Below are 14,535 nucleotides of genomic sequence, written 5' to 3' on the forward strand. Positions count from 1 at the left end.
TATTTCAATGCATTGAACTCAAAGAAAAAAAAAAACATATGATCGAATGTTTCATAATATGCTAACAAATTGACCTAACAGGTAGATGAATACCCAAATAAACAGGACCAAAACCCATGTCAAGGAACTGTTAAGCGATTAAATTTGCAAGATAATGCCTGATCACAAATTTGCAAGATAATGGAACTAGAAAACAGATAGTGTTGTCTTGAGAGGTAGTACTTGTTGAAGAAAGATATGAAGATTACTGAGTATTATGAGAATGATAGGAAAAAAAATTGCCTTGTAGGTTTGCGCTCTGAAGATTTGCTCCAGCTAATAAAGCTCCACGAAGATTTGCCCCAGTAAATTCACATCTTCCCTAGGCAAGATCATATCATTTGAGAAGGCAGTCCATAAAATGTAAATATGATCTAGAACTGTAGAAGGCAATACTAATGTAAAAGTTAGGATCTAAAATAAGTCAGTCTGTATCCAGCAACAATAGCAAATTAGAGCAATACAAATAAATCAAAATAAAAATCCAGTAGTTCTCTGTTGAGTGGCTTACTCACGCAGAGATGCATTATGAAAAATGGAACCCTCAGCATCCACATCCTGTAATAAGACTACAGAAGCTTAAATTTGGCTCTACCCAGATGCATAGAGAAAAAGGAAAAGAAGAAAATATGGTAATAATTATCAAACCTACATTACATCAGCACAATGATAAGAATGAAGACCATGCCACAGCAATCACATTATCAACATTTAGTCCAACCATAACCAGTTTGCACTAAATCTTTCCAATTGGGAGGTGTTAGAGAGGGTTAGTACAGCTTGATGACTCAAATAGAAAATGAAGAACCAAACAAATTAACAGGCAGGCAAACCATTCATTGGTCATGTTCAGTTCTAACAACTCTGGATACAGTTTTTCTAAGTTCCCATGCTTCTGGAAATAATAACAACCATTCATGACAAAGACATAGTCTAACAAAAAACACAAAGATATGCAAGAAAATGGAAATAATAGTTTTCATTCCTAACATAGATGTATTAATAAATTTCATTAAGACAACTTACCCGGAATTTTGCACACTGAAGGTTAGCACGGGAGAAGAAAACACTTTTAAGGCATGCATAGCTGAAGTCCACATATGACAGGTCCTGCATATTTTTATAAGATGGATGCATCAAAGGAGGCAATACCTCTTAAGAATTTTTACTATTCACCCAAAAAAATAAAATAAAATAATAAAAACAAAAACAAATAAATAAATAAAATCTCTTGGAGCATTTTATTTTGCATATTTAACCATCCAACTGGGGTTTTTAATAACAATAATCATAGATAAATAGGTTTAGGGTCAGCAAAATGAAATCCTATAGTTAATCTTAAAGTAATTACAGTTTTCACAAGATAACATCCAGTTGACACTGGCCAGTGGCTATTGGCAATAGAATCACTTTTCTGTAAGTGCCATTTCTAGCCTACCAAAAGTGCTTACAGAAATCTCTTCAGGCATTTAGAAGTTAAAATTATTACCAGTTTAGAAAGATCAAGGCCAGAGAGATTCAGTCCTCGGAATCTAACTTTCTCAGACTGTATGCATTTGATGATATCTGTGCGTGTCAATTCAGTATCTAACTCCTCATTTTCCTTCCTCTTATTATTTAAAACATCACCAATTCCAGCTATTAGTCCCTGAAACCATACACACAAATTTTCATTACAAATATATATAACATTTCCCTAAGAAAGTAGGTGAAACAGTAATCTTTAATTGAGAGAATTACAACTTAATTTTAAAGAAAGAAAATAAAAAATAGGAAACACAATAAACCTTGTTCAACATTTCATATCTGTGCATAACATATGAATCTCAAGATATTTATAATACATACAAATTTCCTAAGATTAAAAGATATCCAAGAAAATTCATTATCCAATGTTTGAATAAATATAGGTTTGATGAAACTAGAGTTATGGAGTTTCAAGAATCATGATCATTCAAACCATTTCCAACAAACCAGGATTAAATAAGCAGATTGTATGTCCATAATTTCAAATAATGTTCCTAAAAGAGAGAGAGAAATTCATGACCGGAATTAAAGGAAAATTCCCAACCAAAATATTTTTAATGTCATAGAAATATGATAATGGTCCTTCCTCTGATAAGCATTTCAAGAACCCTAAATAAAATAAAGTACCATATTGATAACAATAGAACTCCTAATTCATGATAAGAATAAATTGATAAAACTCCTAATTTTGATTAGAATAAGAATCCTAACTTCATGTGAACAAAATCCCTCTTATCCCCTACATCTATGCCTATAATAAACTAGAAATTGGTGGTCTTGAACATCATCAGTTTTCCTCAGTAGAAAAGGACACAACTCTGATGAAATATGAGCATGGTAATGCTCAAGAAGGTCAGGATCAAATTGTTGAAACTCATAATATGTAATACATGTTGCACTAGACATTGGACGATCCTTCCATTTGATAAGAAAACATTACTATCCACCATGGAAGGCTCCAAACCAATTAACCTAATCATCAAGGATATCCCATATCTACTACGGGGTGTCTATTGAAATAATAGATGTTTGGGAACCTTTAAAGCCACTATCCGACAAAATAAGAGGCTCAAAAGTGCCTCAATAAGGAAACACATCTCTCACATTGAAAATTGGACTCGTATTCATATCATATGGTAAGTCAAGAAAAAAAAATTTATTGGCAATAAAAGAGAATATATTGATAGTGCCTTAGAAAAGGCACACCAAAGTACACACAATGTATGCAATATGCCCCTATAGGCTAACAAAGGAAAGAGAACAAAAAAACAACCTCCCTCTGCTCTTTTTTTTTTTTTTTATGTGATAACCAAGGAACCTTCCATGGTCAAGCCTTTAGGACTCTCTATGGGGACTTAAACCTCGAGCAACAACCACCGGGTAAATTTAGGGTATCATCAATGACAAGATTCGAACCCAAGACCATGTGCCACTTAGTGGGACCACACTTCCCAATGTTTGCCCTACCCAATTGGGTTACCCTAGCGAGTAACCTCCCTCTCCTTACTTCAAGCTTAGCTAATCAACAAAGCCTATCATGGATAATTGACAATCTATGTATACTTTTAACCCATTCCAAAAAAAATAGTCATAAAAGAAAATTTAATTACTTAATCCAACTGCTCAACATCTTCAAACAACCTCCTATATTTTTCCTTCCAAAGAGTCGAAAACACACGCAAAAGAGTGACCCTTCAAGCTTTCTTCCATTTCTTCCACACAAAAGAACCATGTCAACTTAAAAGATTCTCTCTAACCATGGAGCACATCACCTATGACACACCGAACAAAGAAAAAACTAGTTGTGACAACATTCTTGCTTTGGCACAATGAAGAAGTAAATGATCAATTGATTATTCATCACCTTAACACATGTAGCATCTATCTGGCATGATCCATCCCATCCTTTTGAGTCAATCAATTGTCGAAATCTTTCCTCAAATGGCTTCCCATGCAAAAAAGCTAACTTTCATTGGCACCCAAGGTCCTCTAACTCACCTAACTAAGGAAGCATAGAGAGATTTGAGAAGATGCTACTTTTGGTTTCCTTCCAAGTCATCTTATCCTCCTCATTGCCTTTTATTAAGGTCACATGCAATTCCTTCAAAAGGCCTTCACTCAATCAAGTTCTCAATCATTGAAAAGAAGGGGCTCCATCCGACCACTTCCCCATCCACCCACACCTCTGCTACCCATTCATCTTTGGAGGCAGCAATAGAAAATAATGTTAGGAAAGCATCTTCCAAAGTCTTTTTTTTTTTTCCAAAGTCATATCACTACACCATACATCTTTCCAAAATTTTACCCTTCTACCATTCCCGACAATAAAATGAGACATGCTTTTTATGGCATTCCAACCATTTCTAACAGCCTTCCATACACACACCCCACCCCATAACCATATCACAGCCCCCTTGAACGCCATTCTCATACCTCTTACCCAAACTTTCCTGCCATGACTTGTTTCCACAAGGTTTGATCCTCAATTGCAAATCTCCAGTTATACTTGCCAAGCAGGGCCTTGGTAAGTAAATATGCATTAGGTCCAAGTCAATATGTGTCATGTCCAAGTAAATATGCATTAAGCTTAACATAGAAAACATAAATGTCTAGAGCAAAAGTATTCTTCATGGTCAGAAGGCAAAGGGATGAGATCACTCAATTAGCAGAAAAAAAGGACATAAAAACTATCTGAAATGGTGATCTAACAATAGAGAGATTGACGAAATTGTTACAAGGTAAATTAAGAGTCTGTTTAGGATAGCTTCCTACTTTTGGCTTTGGCAAGAAGCTGAAGCTAATGCTAAAGCCACAATATTTAAAGGGTAATATTAGTAATGTAAAAGTTTTGTTAAACATGAAAGAACTTCTTGTACAAGTCAAAATAGAGTTTCTACAAAAAGCAACATTTTCCCGACCTCCACATTAAACTCTTTTTTAAGCAATAAGCTCTCTTAACAAAATTAGTCAAACAAGCATAGAAACTCTTATTAATCTTAAAAAAGAGTTTTTAGCTTTTCAAAAGTCAATCAAAATACGATATAAATTTCAATTACCTTGCCTACTCCTATAAGACTCCTAAGCGAGTCCCCTAAATTATAGTTAAAAATCTCAGTTTAACCACCACTTTGTGGATTAAAGGTTGAAGAAAATTTCAAATTGGTGCCAAAAAATTTCCAAAGTGCCTTCCAAATATAATTGACAAACTTGAGATCCCCGTTAAGACACTGTAGAAGCAAGTAAAACATTGGCCGACCTACTACTCAAAATAATAATTTGGCTACATGAGAACCATAAGCTATTTTGCCATAGAGGACAATGAGTGTAATCTTAGAAAATCTATCCACCATAATAAAAACAAAATCATGTTCTCAAGCTACTTTAGCCAACCCAAGAACAAAATCCAAACTAAGGTCTCTCCAAGGGTTGTGTGGCACTAGTTAAGGTGTAAATACACCAATGTTTCCCTTCTTAACATTCTCTAGATGACAAGTTCGATGCCATGGCACAATTTTAGCCATATCACTTTTCAAGCCATCTAATAAAGCATGGGTTTATCCCTAACAAGGTTACCAACTAAAACTCCACCATGCAATTGACAAATCAAAAGGTCCCTTATAAAAATACAAGGGATGCAAAACCTATACCCTCTAAACAAGTAACCATTGTAAACAATAAAATCAACATGATTTGGACTATGAACATCCTGAATTTCCCCATAAATGAAACCAAAATAATGACACCCATGCTTCATCCTCTCAAATCCAACTACATGTACATTCAAGACTTGTAAAATGGCCACTACTCAACTAAGGGCATCAACCAAATTATTCAATGACTTAATGGTGGTAGAAAAATTATGCATTCTTTAAAGAACTCTATCACTTAGCAATTTGGCACTTAAATCTTTTTGGGAATTCAAGTGTCTCTATGCATCATGGTTAAAAAACTTTTGAAAAAGATAATACCTCCAAATACAAAAAGCTTGTACAAAAGCATAGACTCTTTATCATAAGTGGATTATCTATATTTAGCCTCATTGAGTTTCTCACTAAAGTACGCTATAAGACATCCTTCTTTTACTTACAACGCCTTCTATGTCAATGCTTAATGCATCGCATGCCACACCTTAAAGAAAATTAGAACAACTTAAAACAGTTGTCAACATCAATTTTTCTCTTCATCTTCGCAAATGCCTTTCTTGTAGCTTTACCAAGGGAACTCCCTTTTTCTCATACAACCAATACGGGAGCTATTTTCGTGTTAGATTCCATAATGAATTATCCACAGAAAGCAATAATCTGATGAAAACTGCAAACTTCAGAAATAGCCTTAGGATTTGGTAACTCTCTAATAACCTTAACTTTCTTAGGATTAGCTTCTATACCCATTAAGGGAGATAACAAATCATAAAAAATAAAAATAAAAATACTTTAGGCTAAAGGAAAGAGCATCTCTTAAGATTAAGATAAAGTTTCCTTGCATTGAAAGTTTCAAATGCTTCCCTAAGATAACCTAAATGTTCCTTTGGAGATTGTGTATTGTTAACATACAGTGTTTTAAAAACCGAACCGGACCAGTTGGTCCGATTGGTTCAACCACCGGCCAGTCACAAATCCGGTCCGGTTCATCCATTTGAGCCGAGCAGCCTTTGAACCGACATCGAACCGGTAGTCAAACCGATGAACCAGTTGACCCGACCGGTTTCGGGTGAATCGAACAGTTCAAAAAACCCCCCTTTCCTTCCCCACTTCCAGCTCTGCCTCAGCTGACGAGACCCTTCTACTCCGCCTTAGCCGCCGCAACCCTTCTGCTCCACCTCAGCCACCACAACCCTTCTACTCCCAGTGTGCGCCTCCTCATGCCTCAGCCAACCCCCTCCCTATCCTTCTTCTGTTGCTAGCCTGTGCCTCCCCCACCCCACCACATCCTTTTTTTACTTCGAATCTGCTCCAAGCATGCACTCCCAAACCCCCACTCCCACCCCCCCCCCCCCCTTTTTCTTTTTCCTTTTCTGCTACTGCACATTGCCTCTTCCCCCTTCCCCTTCCTTTTTAGTTGCCCTTTTACTTCCCCATCGATTTTTATTTTATTTAGCTTATTAATTTATATTCATTATTATTAATTTTTATTTTTTTTTCACTTTATGATTTTAAAAATTTGTGATTTTAATTTAAATTAATGAAAACATTATAATTTTAAAATAAATTTTTTATTTTAAAATAAGTTTTTGATTTAAAAATAAAATTAAAATTTTCTAATTTTAAATTAAATTCTAATTTTAATTTCTAATTTTAAACTAATTTTTTTATTTTTAAATAATTTTATGATTTTCAAATAAAATTTTAATTTTTAAATAATATATAAATTTTTACTTTTATAATTATTTTTAATTTTAATAATATATAAATTATATATTTATGACGTCACCGGTTCAACTGCGGTTTAACCGCCAATCCAACTAGTGAATCATGAATCGGTCCGGTTCTGAAAACATTGTTAAGATAACATCAAAATAGACCACATTTTCCAATGGAAAGGACAACCAAGCTTGCGTAATAACTCTCATTAATGTTCTAGTTGCATTAGGTAATCCAAAGTGCAGGACAAACCACTCATAAAGTCTATCTTGTATCTTAAATACAACTTTCCACTCTATACAACGAACTTCTATTTTACAAAATTGTTTAGACATGTGCCTCTATCATTGATAAGTTGTTTATTCTTATCATCCTGCTTGGACTAATTACTTTTGGTTCCCTTTCTTTCTCAATATGTTTCAAATTAATTTCTTTTCTAATTGCACAATCTTTAATTAGGCTAATTCAAACCTAATTAGCCTATAATCCCAACTAATATATGTCACACTATTTAAAGTTCTTATGATAGTGATGTCTCAAATTGAGAACACTAAAAAAGTTTCTTATGATCCAAGTAAGATGAAGGTTGTCAAGGCTACCAAGCTCAACAAGACCACATTTGTAGCCTTAATTCTAAAGGGGATTCAAGTCAATGGGAATCACTATTAGGAATAAGCTTCATTAGATAATGGCTATGATGGTTCCCTAAGTAACTCCTTCCAGCACCAAGTGATTAAGAGTATGGCTTGCACAGTGATGACTAAAATAACATCATCATAGTAAAAGCCCACATTCATGCCCTTGGAAAGCTATAGCCCAGATTTATTCTAAATTGACTAGTCATATTCACCTTATGCAAGTGAAGGATCCTCTACTCTTTCTAGGAGGATCTATGGTGGGAAGAAGATCAGCCTTTATTTCATCTATTCCCCCATCTTTACTTCCTTTTGAGGTCAAAGGTTCTCCCTATAGTTAGGATCTTCGCTTTTGCGCACGAGTCTCCCACTTGAAATCTTGAATTCCAAAGGCATCCTTTAGATCAAGAAATTGAAGATCTATTAACCCTTCTATTGTCTTTGCAAATTCTACTTTCCTTGTACTCCTCCTAATGATATGTGTTAGTCCGTAGGCCTAATGGTTCTTTCTACTATAAATTTGTCTTCCAATTTCTTTCTAAATTGATTCTCCTTCTCTCACAAAGGCAAACTCATTTGAAAACCAAAACTTCCTCAAGAGTTCAAGCTTTTGCTTGATTGATGGCTAATAGAAAGGTAAATGCTAATGATCTACTTTAGCTAAGGAGACCCCTTCAAACCTGTTGAATATAATGTATTTATAGTATATTATCTTTCCTTGTTAATATAGGTCACATGTATGGTAGTTAGGACTCCTAGCCTTGTATATATATATCTCTCAATTGTAAGTAGATATTACATGAATGAGAATTAAGGTTTTTCTTCTTTCTCTCTCTCTCAACATGGTATCAGAGCTAGGGAAGAAAACCTAATTCTTTCCTGTTTCCCGTGTCATCAACTCCGGGAAACCTTTCGGTGACCGTGTTTCATTCCGGTCACCTTCCCCATCTCCCAATACTTTCCGGTCAGTCGGAACGTCGTTAGAAACCACTCACCGCCGGCGAACTTTTCCGGCGAACTTTTCCGGCGAACTTTTCCGGCGACCTATTTTTCCAACACCGACCATACCAGAAGGAGCGCCTGGAGGAGATCTCCAACTTTTGTGAAGGCACCGGCACCAAAAGAGGATCCACGCGCCGGCCACGCGCCATTTTCCGGCCGGCGACTGCATCTCACGCGCCGGCGCGTGAGGGCGCGTGAGGCCTTTTCCGGCGACGCGCCTCCTCCTCCAGCCTCGCCTGCCGCCGACCAACATCCCTACCTACCTGGTTCTCCCATCCGAGCCCTGCACGTACCTCTTTTGGGGTTTTTTGTCTCCGTCAGCCCTCCAAACAGCCTTTCCGACGAAGTTCCGGCTACTTTCTCTCCACCCCAATCCCTGCACGTGCCTTGGGAAGTGTTCTTCTACCTTTCTGGTGGTACCACGTTGCGATCTGAGGCCGTCTCCCTTTTTCAGTGGTGCCACGCCGCAATCTGAAGCCGTATTAAGGCTCTCTTCGATCCAAATACGTGAATATGACCACCAAAAATCAGATCTTTACCTCTGTTATCTCTGGATCTCCTATGATTACCTCAGAGAAATTGGTTGGCAGTGAAAATTATCTTTCCTGGTCTGCCTCTGTTGAACTTTGGTTTATGGGTCAAGGATATGAGGATCACTTGGTTACCCAGGAGGCAGATATCCCTGAGGTTGACCGCGTACAGTGGAGGAAGATAGATGCACAGTTATGTAGTGTATTATGGCAATCGGTTGATCCCCGGATTCTTCTTCATCTTCAGGCCTATAAAACTTGTTTTAAATTTTGGACTCAGGCCAAAGGATTATACACGAATGATATCCAGCGTCTTTATAAGGTGGCTTCTGCTATTATCCATCTCAGCCAACAGGACTTGGATCTATCTACTTATATTGGTCAGATTGCCTCTCTTAAGGAGCAGTTCTTGACTGTGATGCCTCTTACTCCTGATGTTGGGGCTCAACAAACACAGCTTGACAAGTTCTTCATGGTCCTTACTCTTATTGGCCTCCGTCCGGATCTTGAGCCTATTCGTGATCAGATTCTTGGTAGTTCATCAGTTCCGTCCTTGGATGATGTGTTTGCTCGCCTCCTCCGTATCTCGTCCACTCAGACTTTGCCATCTGATAGCGCTTCAGATTCTTCTGTGTTAGTTTCTCAAACTACCTCTCGAGGAGGACGCAGTGGTACCCGAGGTAGAGGCCAACGTCCTCATTGCACCTATTGCAATAAACTTGGCCACACTCGCGATCATTGCTATCAGTTACATGGAAGACCTCCTCGCACTGCCCATATGGCCCAGTCCTCTAATTCTCCGCTGCCTCAGCCTCCGAGCTCCTCCGCATCTCAGACATCTCAGGCTTCTATTGCCTCTGTTGCCCAGCCTGGTAATGCCTCTACCTGCCTTACCCACACATCTTCTCTTGGACCCTGGATTCTAGATTCTGGAGCATCTGATCACCTATCTGGTAATAAGGATCTTTTCTCCTCTATTACTACTACCTCTGATTTACCTACTGTTACCTTAGCTAATGGTTCTCAAACTGTGGCTAAAGGTATTGGTTTGGCCCTTCCTCTGCCTTCTCTACCTCTCACTTCTGTCCTTTATACTCCTGAATGTCCTTTTAATCTTATTTCCATCAGCAAAATCACTCGTACTCTTAATTGTTCTATTACCTTTTCTGATAAATTTGTGACCTTGCAGGACCGGAGTACGGGGAAGACGATTGGCATAGGACGTGAGTCTCAAGGCCTCTATCACCTCACCTCAGATTCATCTCCTGCAGTTTGCATTTCCACTGATGCTCCTCTCCTCATTCACAATCGTCTGGGCCACCCTAGTCTCTCCAAGTTCCAGAAGATGGTTCCTCGTTTTTCCACTTTGTCGTCGCTTCCGTGTGAGTCATGTCAGCTTGGGAAACATACTCGTGTCTCGTTCCCAAAGCGTTTGAATAATCGGGCAAAGTCTCCTTTTGAGCTTGTCCACACTGATGTTTGGGGTCCTTGTCGGACTGCGTCTACTTTAGGATTTCAGTATTTTGTCACTTTCATTGATGACTATTCTCGATGTACTTGGTTATTTTTAATGAAAAATCGAGCTGAGTTATTCTCTATTTTCCAGAAATTTTATACTGAAATCCAAACCCAGTTCAATATTTCTATTCGTGTGTTACGCAGTGACAATGCCAGAGAATATTTTTCAGCCCAATTTACTTCGTTTATGTCTCATCATGGGATTCTTCATCAGTCTTCTTGTGCTCATACTCCTCAACAAAATGGGGTAGCTGAACGCAAGAATCGACATCTTGTTGAGACAGCTCGTACTCTCCTCCTCCATAGTCACGTTCCTTTTCGTTTTTGGGGGGATGTTGTTCTTACCGCTTGTTATTTGATTAATCGTATGCCCTCCTCTGTCTTACACGATCAGATTCCTCACTCCCTTCTTTTCCCTAACCAACCACTTTATTTCCTTCCTCCTCGTGTCTTTGGTTGTACTTGCTTTGTTCATATTCTCACTCCTGGACAGGACAAGCTTTCCGCCAAAGCCATGAAGTGCCTCTTCTTGGGATATTCCAGACTTCAGAAGGGTTATCGTTGTTATTCCCTTGAGACTCATCGATACTTTATCTCCGCTGATGTCACCTTCTTTGAGGACTCACCATTCTTTTCCACCACTTCTGAGTCTCTTCCTGTTTCTGAAGTCTTGCCCATTCCCATTGTCTCCCCACCTGATGCTATGCCCCCTCGACCACTTCAGGTTTATCATCGTCGTCCTCGTGTCGTTGCTCCTCTCCCTTTTCCTGAGGCACCTGCTGACTCACTTCCTATCCCTTCGGCTTCACCTGCCCCGGCTCTGCCTTCTCCTAATGACTTACCCATTGCTGTTGGGAAAGGTACTCGCTCTACTCGTAATCCTCATCCTATTTACAATTTTTTGAGTTATCATCGATTATCTTCACCCTATTCTGCTTTTGTTTCTGCTATATCCTCTGTTTCTCTTCCAAAGAGCACCCATGAAGCTCTTTCCCATCCAGGCTGGCGACAGGCAATGGTGGATGAAATGGCTGCTCTGCACTCTAATGGCACTTGGGATCTTGTTGTTTTACCCTCTGGTAAATCTACAGTTGGTTGTCGTTGGGTCTATGCAGTTAAGGTTGGTCCTGATGGTCAGGTTGATCGCCTTAAGGCCCGCTTAGTTGCTAAAGGCTATACTCAAGTTTATGGTTCTGATTATGGTGACACATTCTCACCTGTTGCCAAGATTGCTTCTGTCCGCTTGCTTCTCTCCATGGCTGCTATGTGTTCTTGGCCTTTTTATCAGTTGGATATTAAAAATGTCTTCCTTCATGGTGATCTTGCCGAGGAAGTTTATATGGAGCAACCTCCTGGTTTTGTTGCTCAGGGGGAGTCTGGTTTAGTGTGCAGGTTACGCCGTTCTCTATATGGCTTGAAACAATCTCCTCGAGCATGGTTTAGCCGTTTTAGTTCTGTTGTTCAAGAGTTTGGCATGCTTCGCAGTACAGCAGACCATTCAGTTTTTTATCATCATAACTCCTTGGGGCAGTGTATTTATCTGGTTGTTTATGTGGACGACATCGTCATTACAGGCAGTGATCAGGATGGTATTCAGAAACTAAAGCAACATCTTTTTACCCACTTTCAGACCAAAGACTTGGGGAAACTCAAGTATTTCTTGGGAATTGAGATAGCTCAATCCAGTTCTGGTGTGGTCCTTTCCCAAAGGAAGTATGCTTTAGACATCCTGGAAGAAACCGGTATGTTAGACTGTAAACCGGTAGACACACCTATGGATCCGAATGTCAAACTTGTACCAGGACAGGGGGAGCCTTTAGGAGACCCCGGGAGATATCGACGGCTCGTAGGTAAATTGAACTATCTCACCATTACTCGTCCAGACATTTCTTTTCCTGTGAGTGTTGTTAGTCAATTCCTACAGTCACCATGTGATAGCCATTGGGATGTCGTAATCCGTATTCTTCGATATATCAAAAGTACACCAGGCCAAGGTGTATTGTACAAGAACAGAGGTCATACTCAAGTTGTTGGTTACACAGATGCAGATTGGGCTGGCTCACCCACAGATAGACGTTCCACTTCAGGGTACTGTGTTTTTATTGGAGGTAATCTAATATCTTGGAAGAGTAAGAAACAAGATGTAGTGGCCAGATCTAGCGCTGAAGCCGAGTGTCGAGCTATGGCTTTGGCAACATGTGAACTCATATGGTTGAGACATCTTCTTCAGGAGTTGAGATTTGGAAAGGATGAACAGATGAAACTCATCTGTGATAACCAGGCCGCATTACATATTGCATCCAATCCAGTCTTTCATGAAAGGACCAAGCATATTGAAGTTGACTGTCATTTTATTAGAGAGAAGATCGCATCAGGATGTATTGCTACAAGTTTTGTCAATTCAAATGATCAACTAGCAGACATCTTCACTAAATCTCTCAGAGGTCCTAGGATTAAATATATTTGTAACAAGCTTGGTGCATATGACGTATATGCTCCAGCTTGAGGGGGAGTGTTGAATATAATGTATTTATAGTATATTATCTTTCCTTGTTAATATAGGTCACATGTATGGTAGTTAGGACTCCTAGCCTTGTATATATATATCTCTCAATTGTAAGTAGATATTACATGAATGAGAATTAAGGTTTTTCTTCTTTCTCTCTCTCTCAACAAAACCATTAGCCAAATCATTGTGTTTTGTGCTTAGGGAATCAGAAATCTACAACTCATCTTTTCTTGCATTGTCATCTTGCTTTGGAGTAGTGGCATAGACATTATGCAATAAAAGGGATAACCAGGTAGCTCCTATAGGCATTTATAATGCAACCATCATATTCTTTTGGGATTTTGTTGTAAAACCCCAAAGAAGGGTGAGTTTAGACTACCTAGAAACTTTAAGGGTTATTCAGCTTGAAAGGAAAGTCAAGACTTTAAAAAATAGGAAGAGGCAAGTGACTAAATTGTGGGAGAATAACTACTTTTTCACATCTCTCTAAGGTCTTGTCTGTGATAGCTTCTTGCTTTTGACTTTTGCTAGAAGCTAAAATTAAAAACATTATTTCAAGGGGATAGCGTCTTAAAAACATGATCCCTATTAAGCTCTTGTTAAGATATAAGCTCTTGTTAAGATATAAGCTCTTGTTTAAGCCAAAATCTCTTTTATTACAATTACCTAAATACATCTAGAAACACTTTTTAAGTCTCATTTGGGATAGCTTCCCTTTTTTTGGCTTTAGGTAAAAGTTTAAGCCAAAGCTCTCTTACTAAAATTACCTAAACACATCTAGAAGCTCTTTTTCTAGAAACTAATCCAAACATGGCCTTATTGAGCTCAAAAAAGAGATTTTGGCTTCCAAGAAGTCAATCCAAACAGGGCCTCAATGTCAATTAGCAATGAATCCTTGAAAAAAGTTGCTTTTGACATCGTTTTAGAAAACCAAAGGTCACCAGCCTCCCAATTAGGAAAGTGGTGGGGTACGAGCAAACTGGGTTCCCTTGCTAGTTGGTATTTTGAAACTTAGTTTCAGTGAATGTTCTTGAGCTGGCATCAGAAAACTCATTGAAGATAGTATGAGTAAGATTATTCAAGTTTTTTTTTCCCAAGAGAACCTAGTTTGGGCTAGCAATTGAATTACAAAGACCTTCTCAACTTGAGAGCACTCAAAGTTGCAAGTTAAGTTGGATGTCATCAATTTGTTAAATATGCAGGGTGGGGCATCTCAAGCCCCCTTCAGTTCTGGTATTCTATCTTTCCAGGGTTGAGAAGTTGAAGGCTTTCTATACTGAGGACTTTCATTTTATTCTTTGTACACTATTGCACACCTCTTTTTAATAACATTTCTCATCGTTCTTTGGTACAAATTCTTGCTTTTATTTACATACAATTCAAGTATAATTCAAGTTGGGGTTCTCAGAATAAAA

The 14,535-nt window shown here is 38.4% G+C and overlaps 1 protein-coding gene across 3 annotated transcripts in view; it reads right to left on the reverse strand.

Moving 5' to 3' along the window:
- The window catches only part of LOC100265698 (FIP2 (FH protein interacting protein 2); voltage-gated potassium channel-like), a 37,835-nt gene that overhangs the window by 21,021 nt on the left and 2,279 nt on the right, over positions 1-14,535 (reverse strand). For all 3 annotated transcript variants that reach the window (XM_019221747.1, XM_002276725.4, XM_059739382.1), the window contains exons 4-7: positions 1,529-1,687; positions 1,066-1,149; positions 551-597; positions 283-356 (exon numbers count right to left, since the gene is read on the reverse strand). In XM_019221747.1, coding sequence (XP_019077292.1) covers positions 283-356; positions 551-597; positions 1,066-1,149; positions 1,529-1,687 — 364 coding nt within the window. The remainder of the gene's footprint in view (positions 1-282; positions 357-550; positions 598-1,065; positions 1,150-1,528; positions 1,688-14,535) is intronic.

Source organism: Vitis vinifera, chromosome 8 (genome assembly GCF_030704535.1).
Source record: "Vitis vinifera cultivar Pinot Noir 40024 chromosome 8, ASM3070453v1".
In the NCBI taxonomy this organism is placed as follows: domain Eukaryota; kingdom Viridiplantae; phylum Streptophyta; class Magnoliopsida; order Vitales; family Vitaceae; genus Vitis; species Vitis vinifera.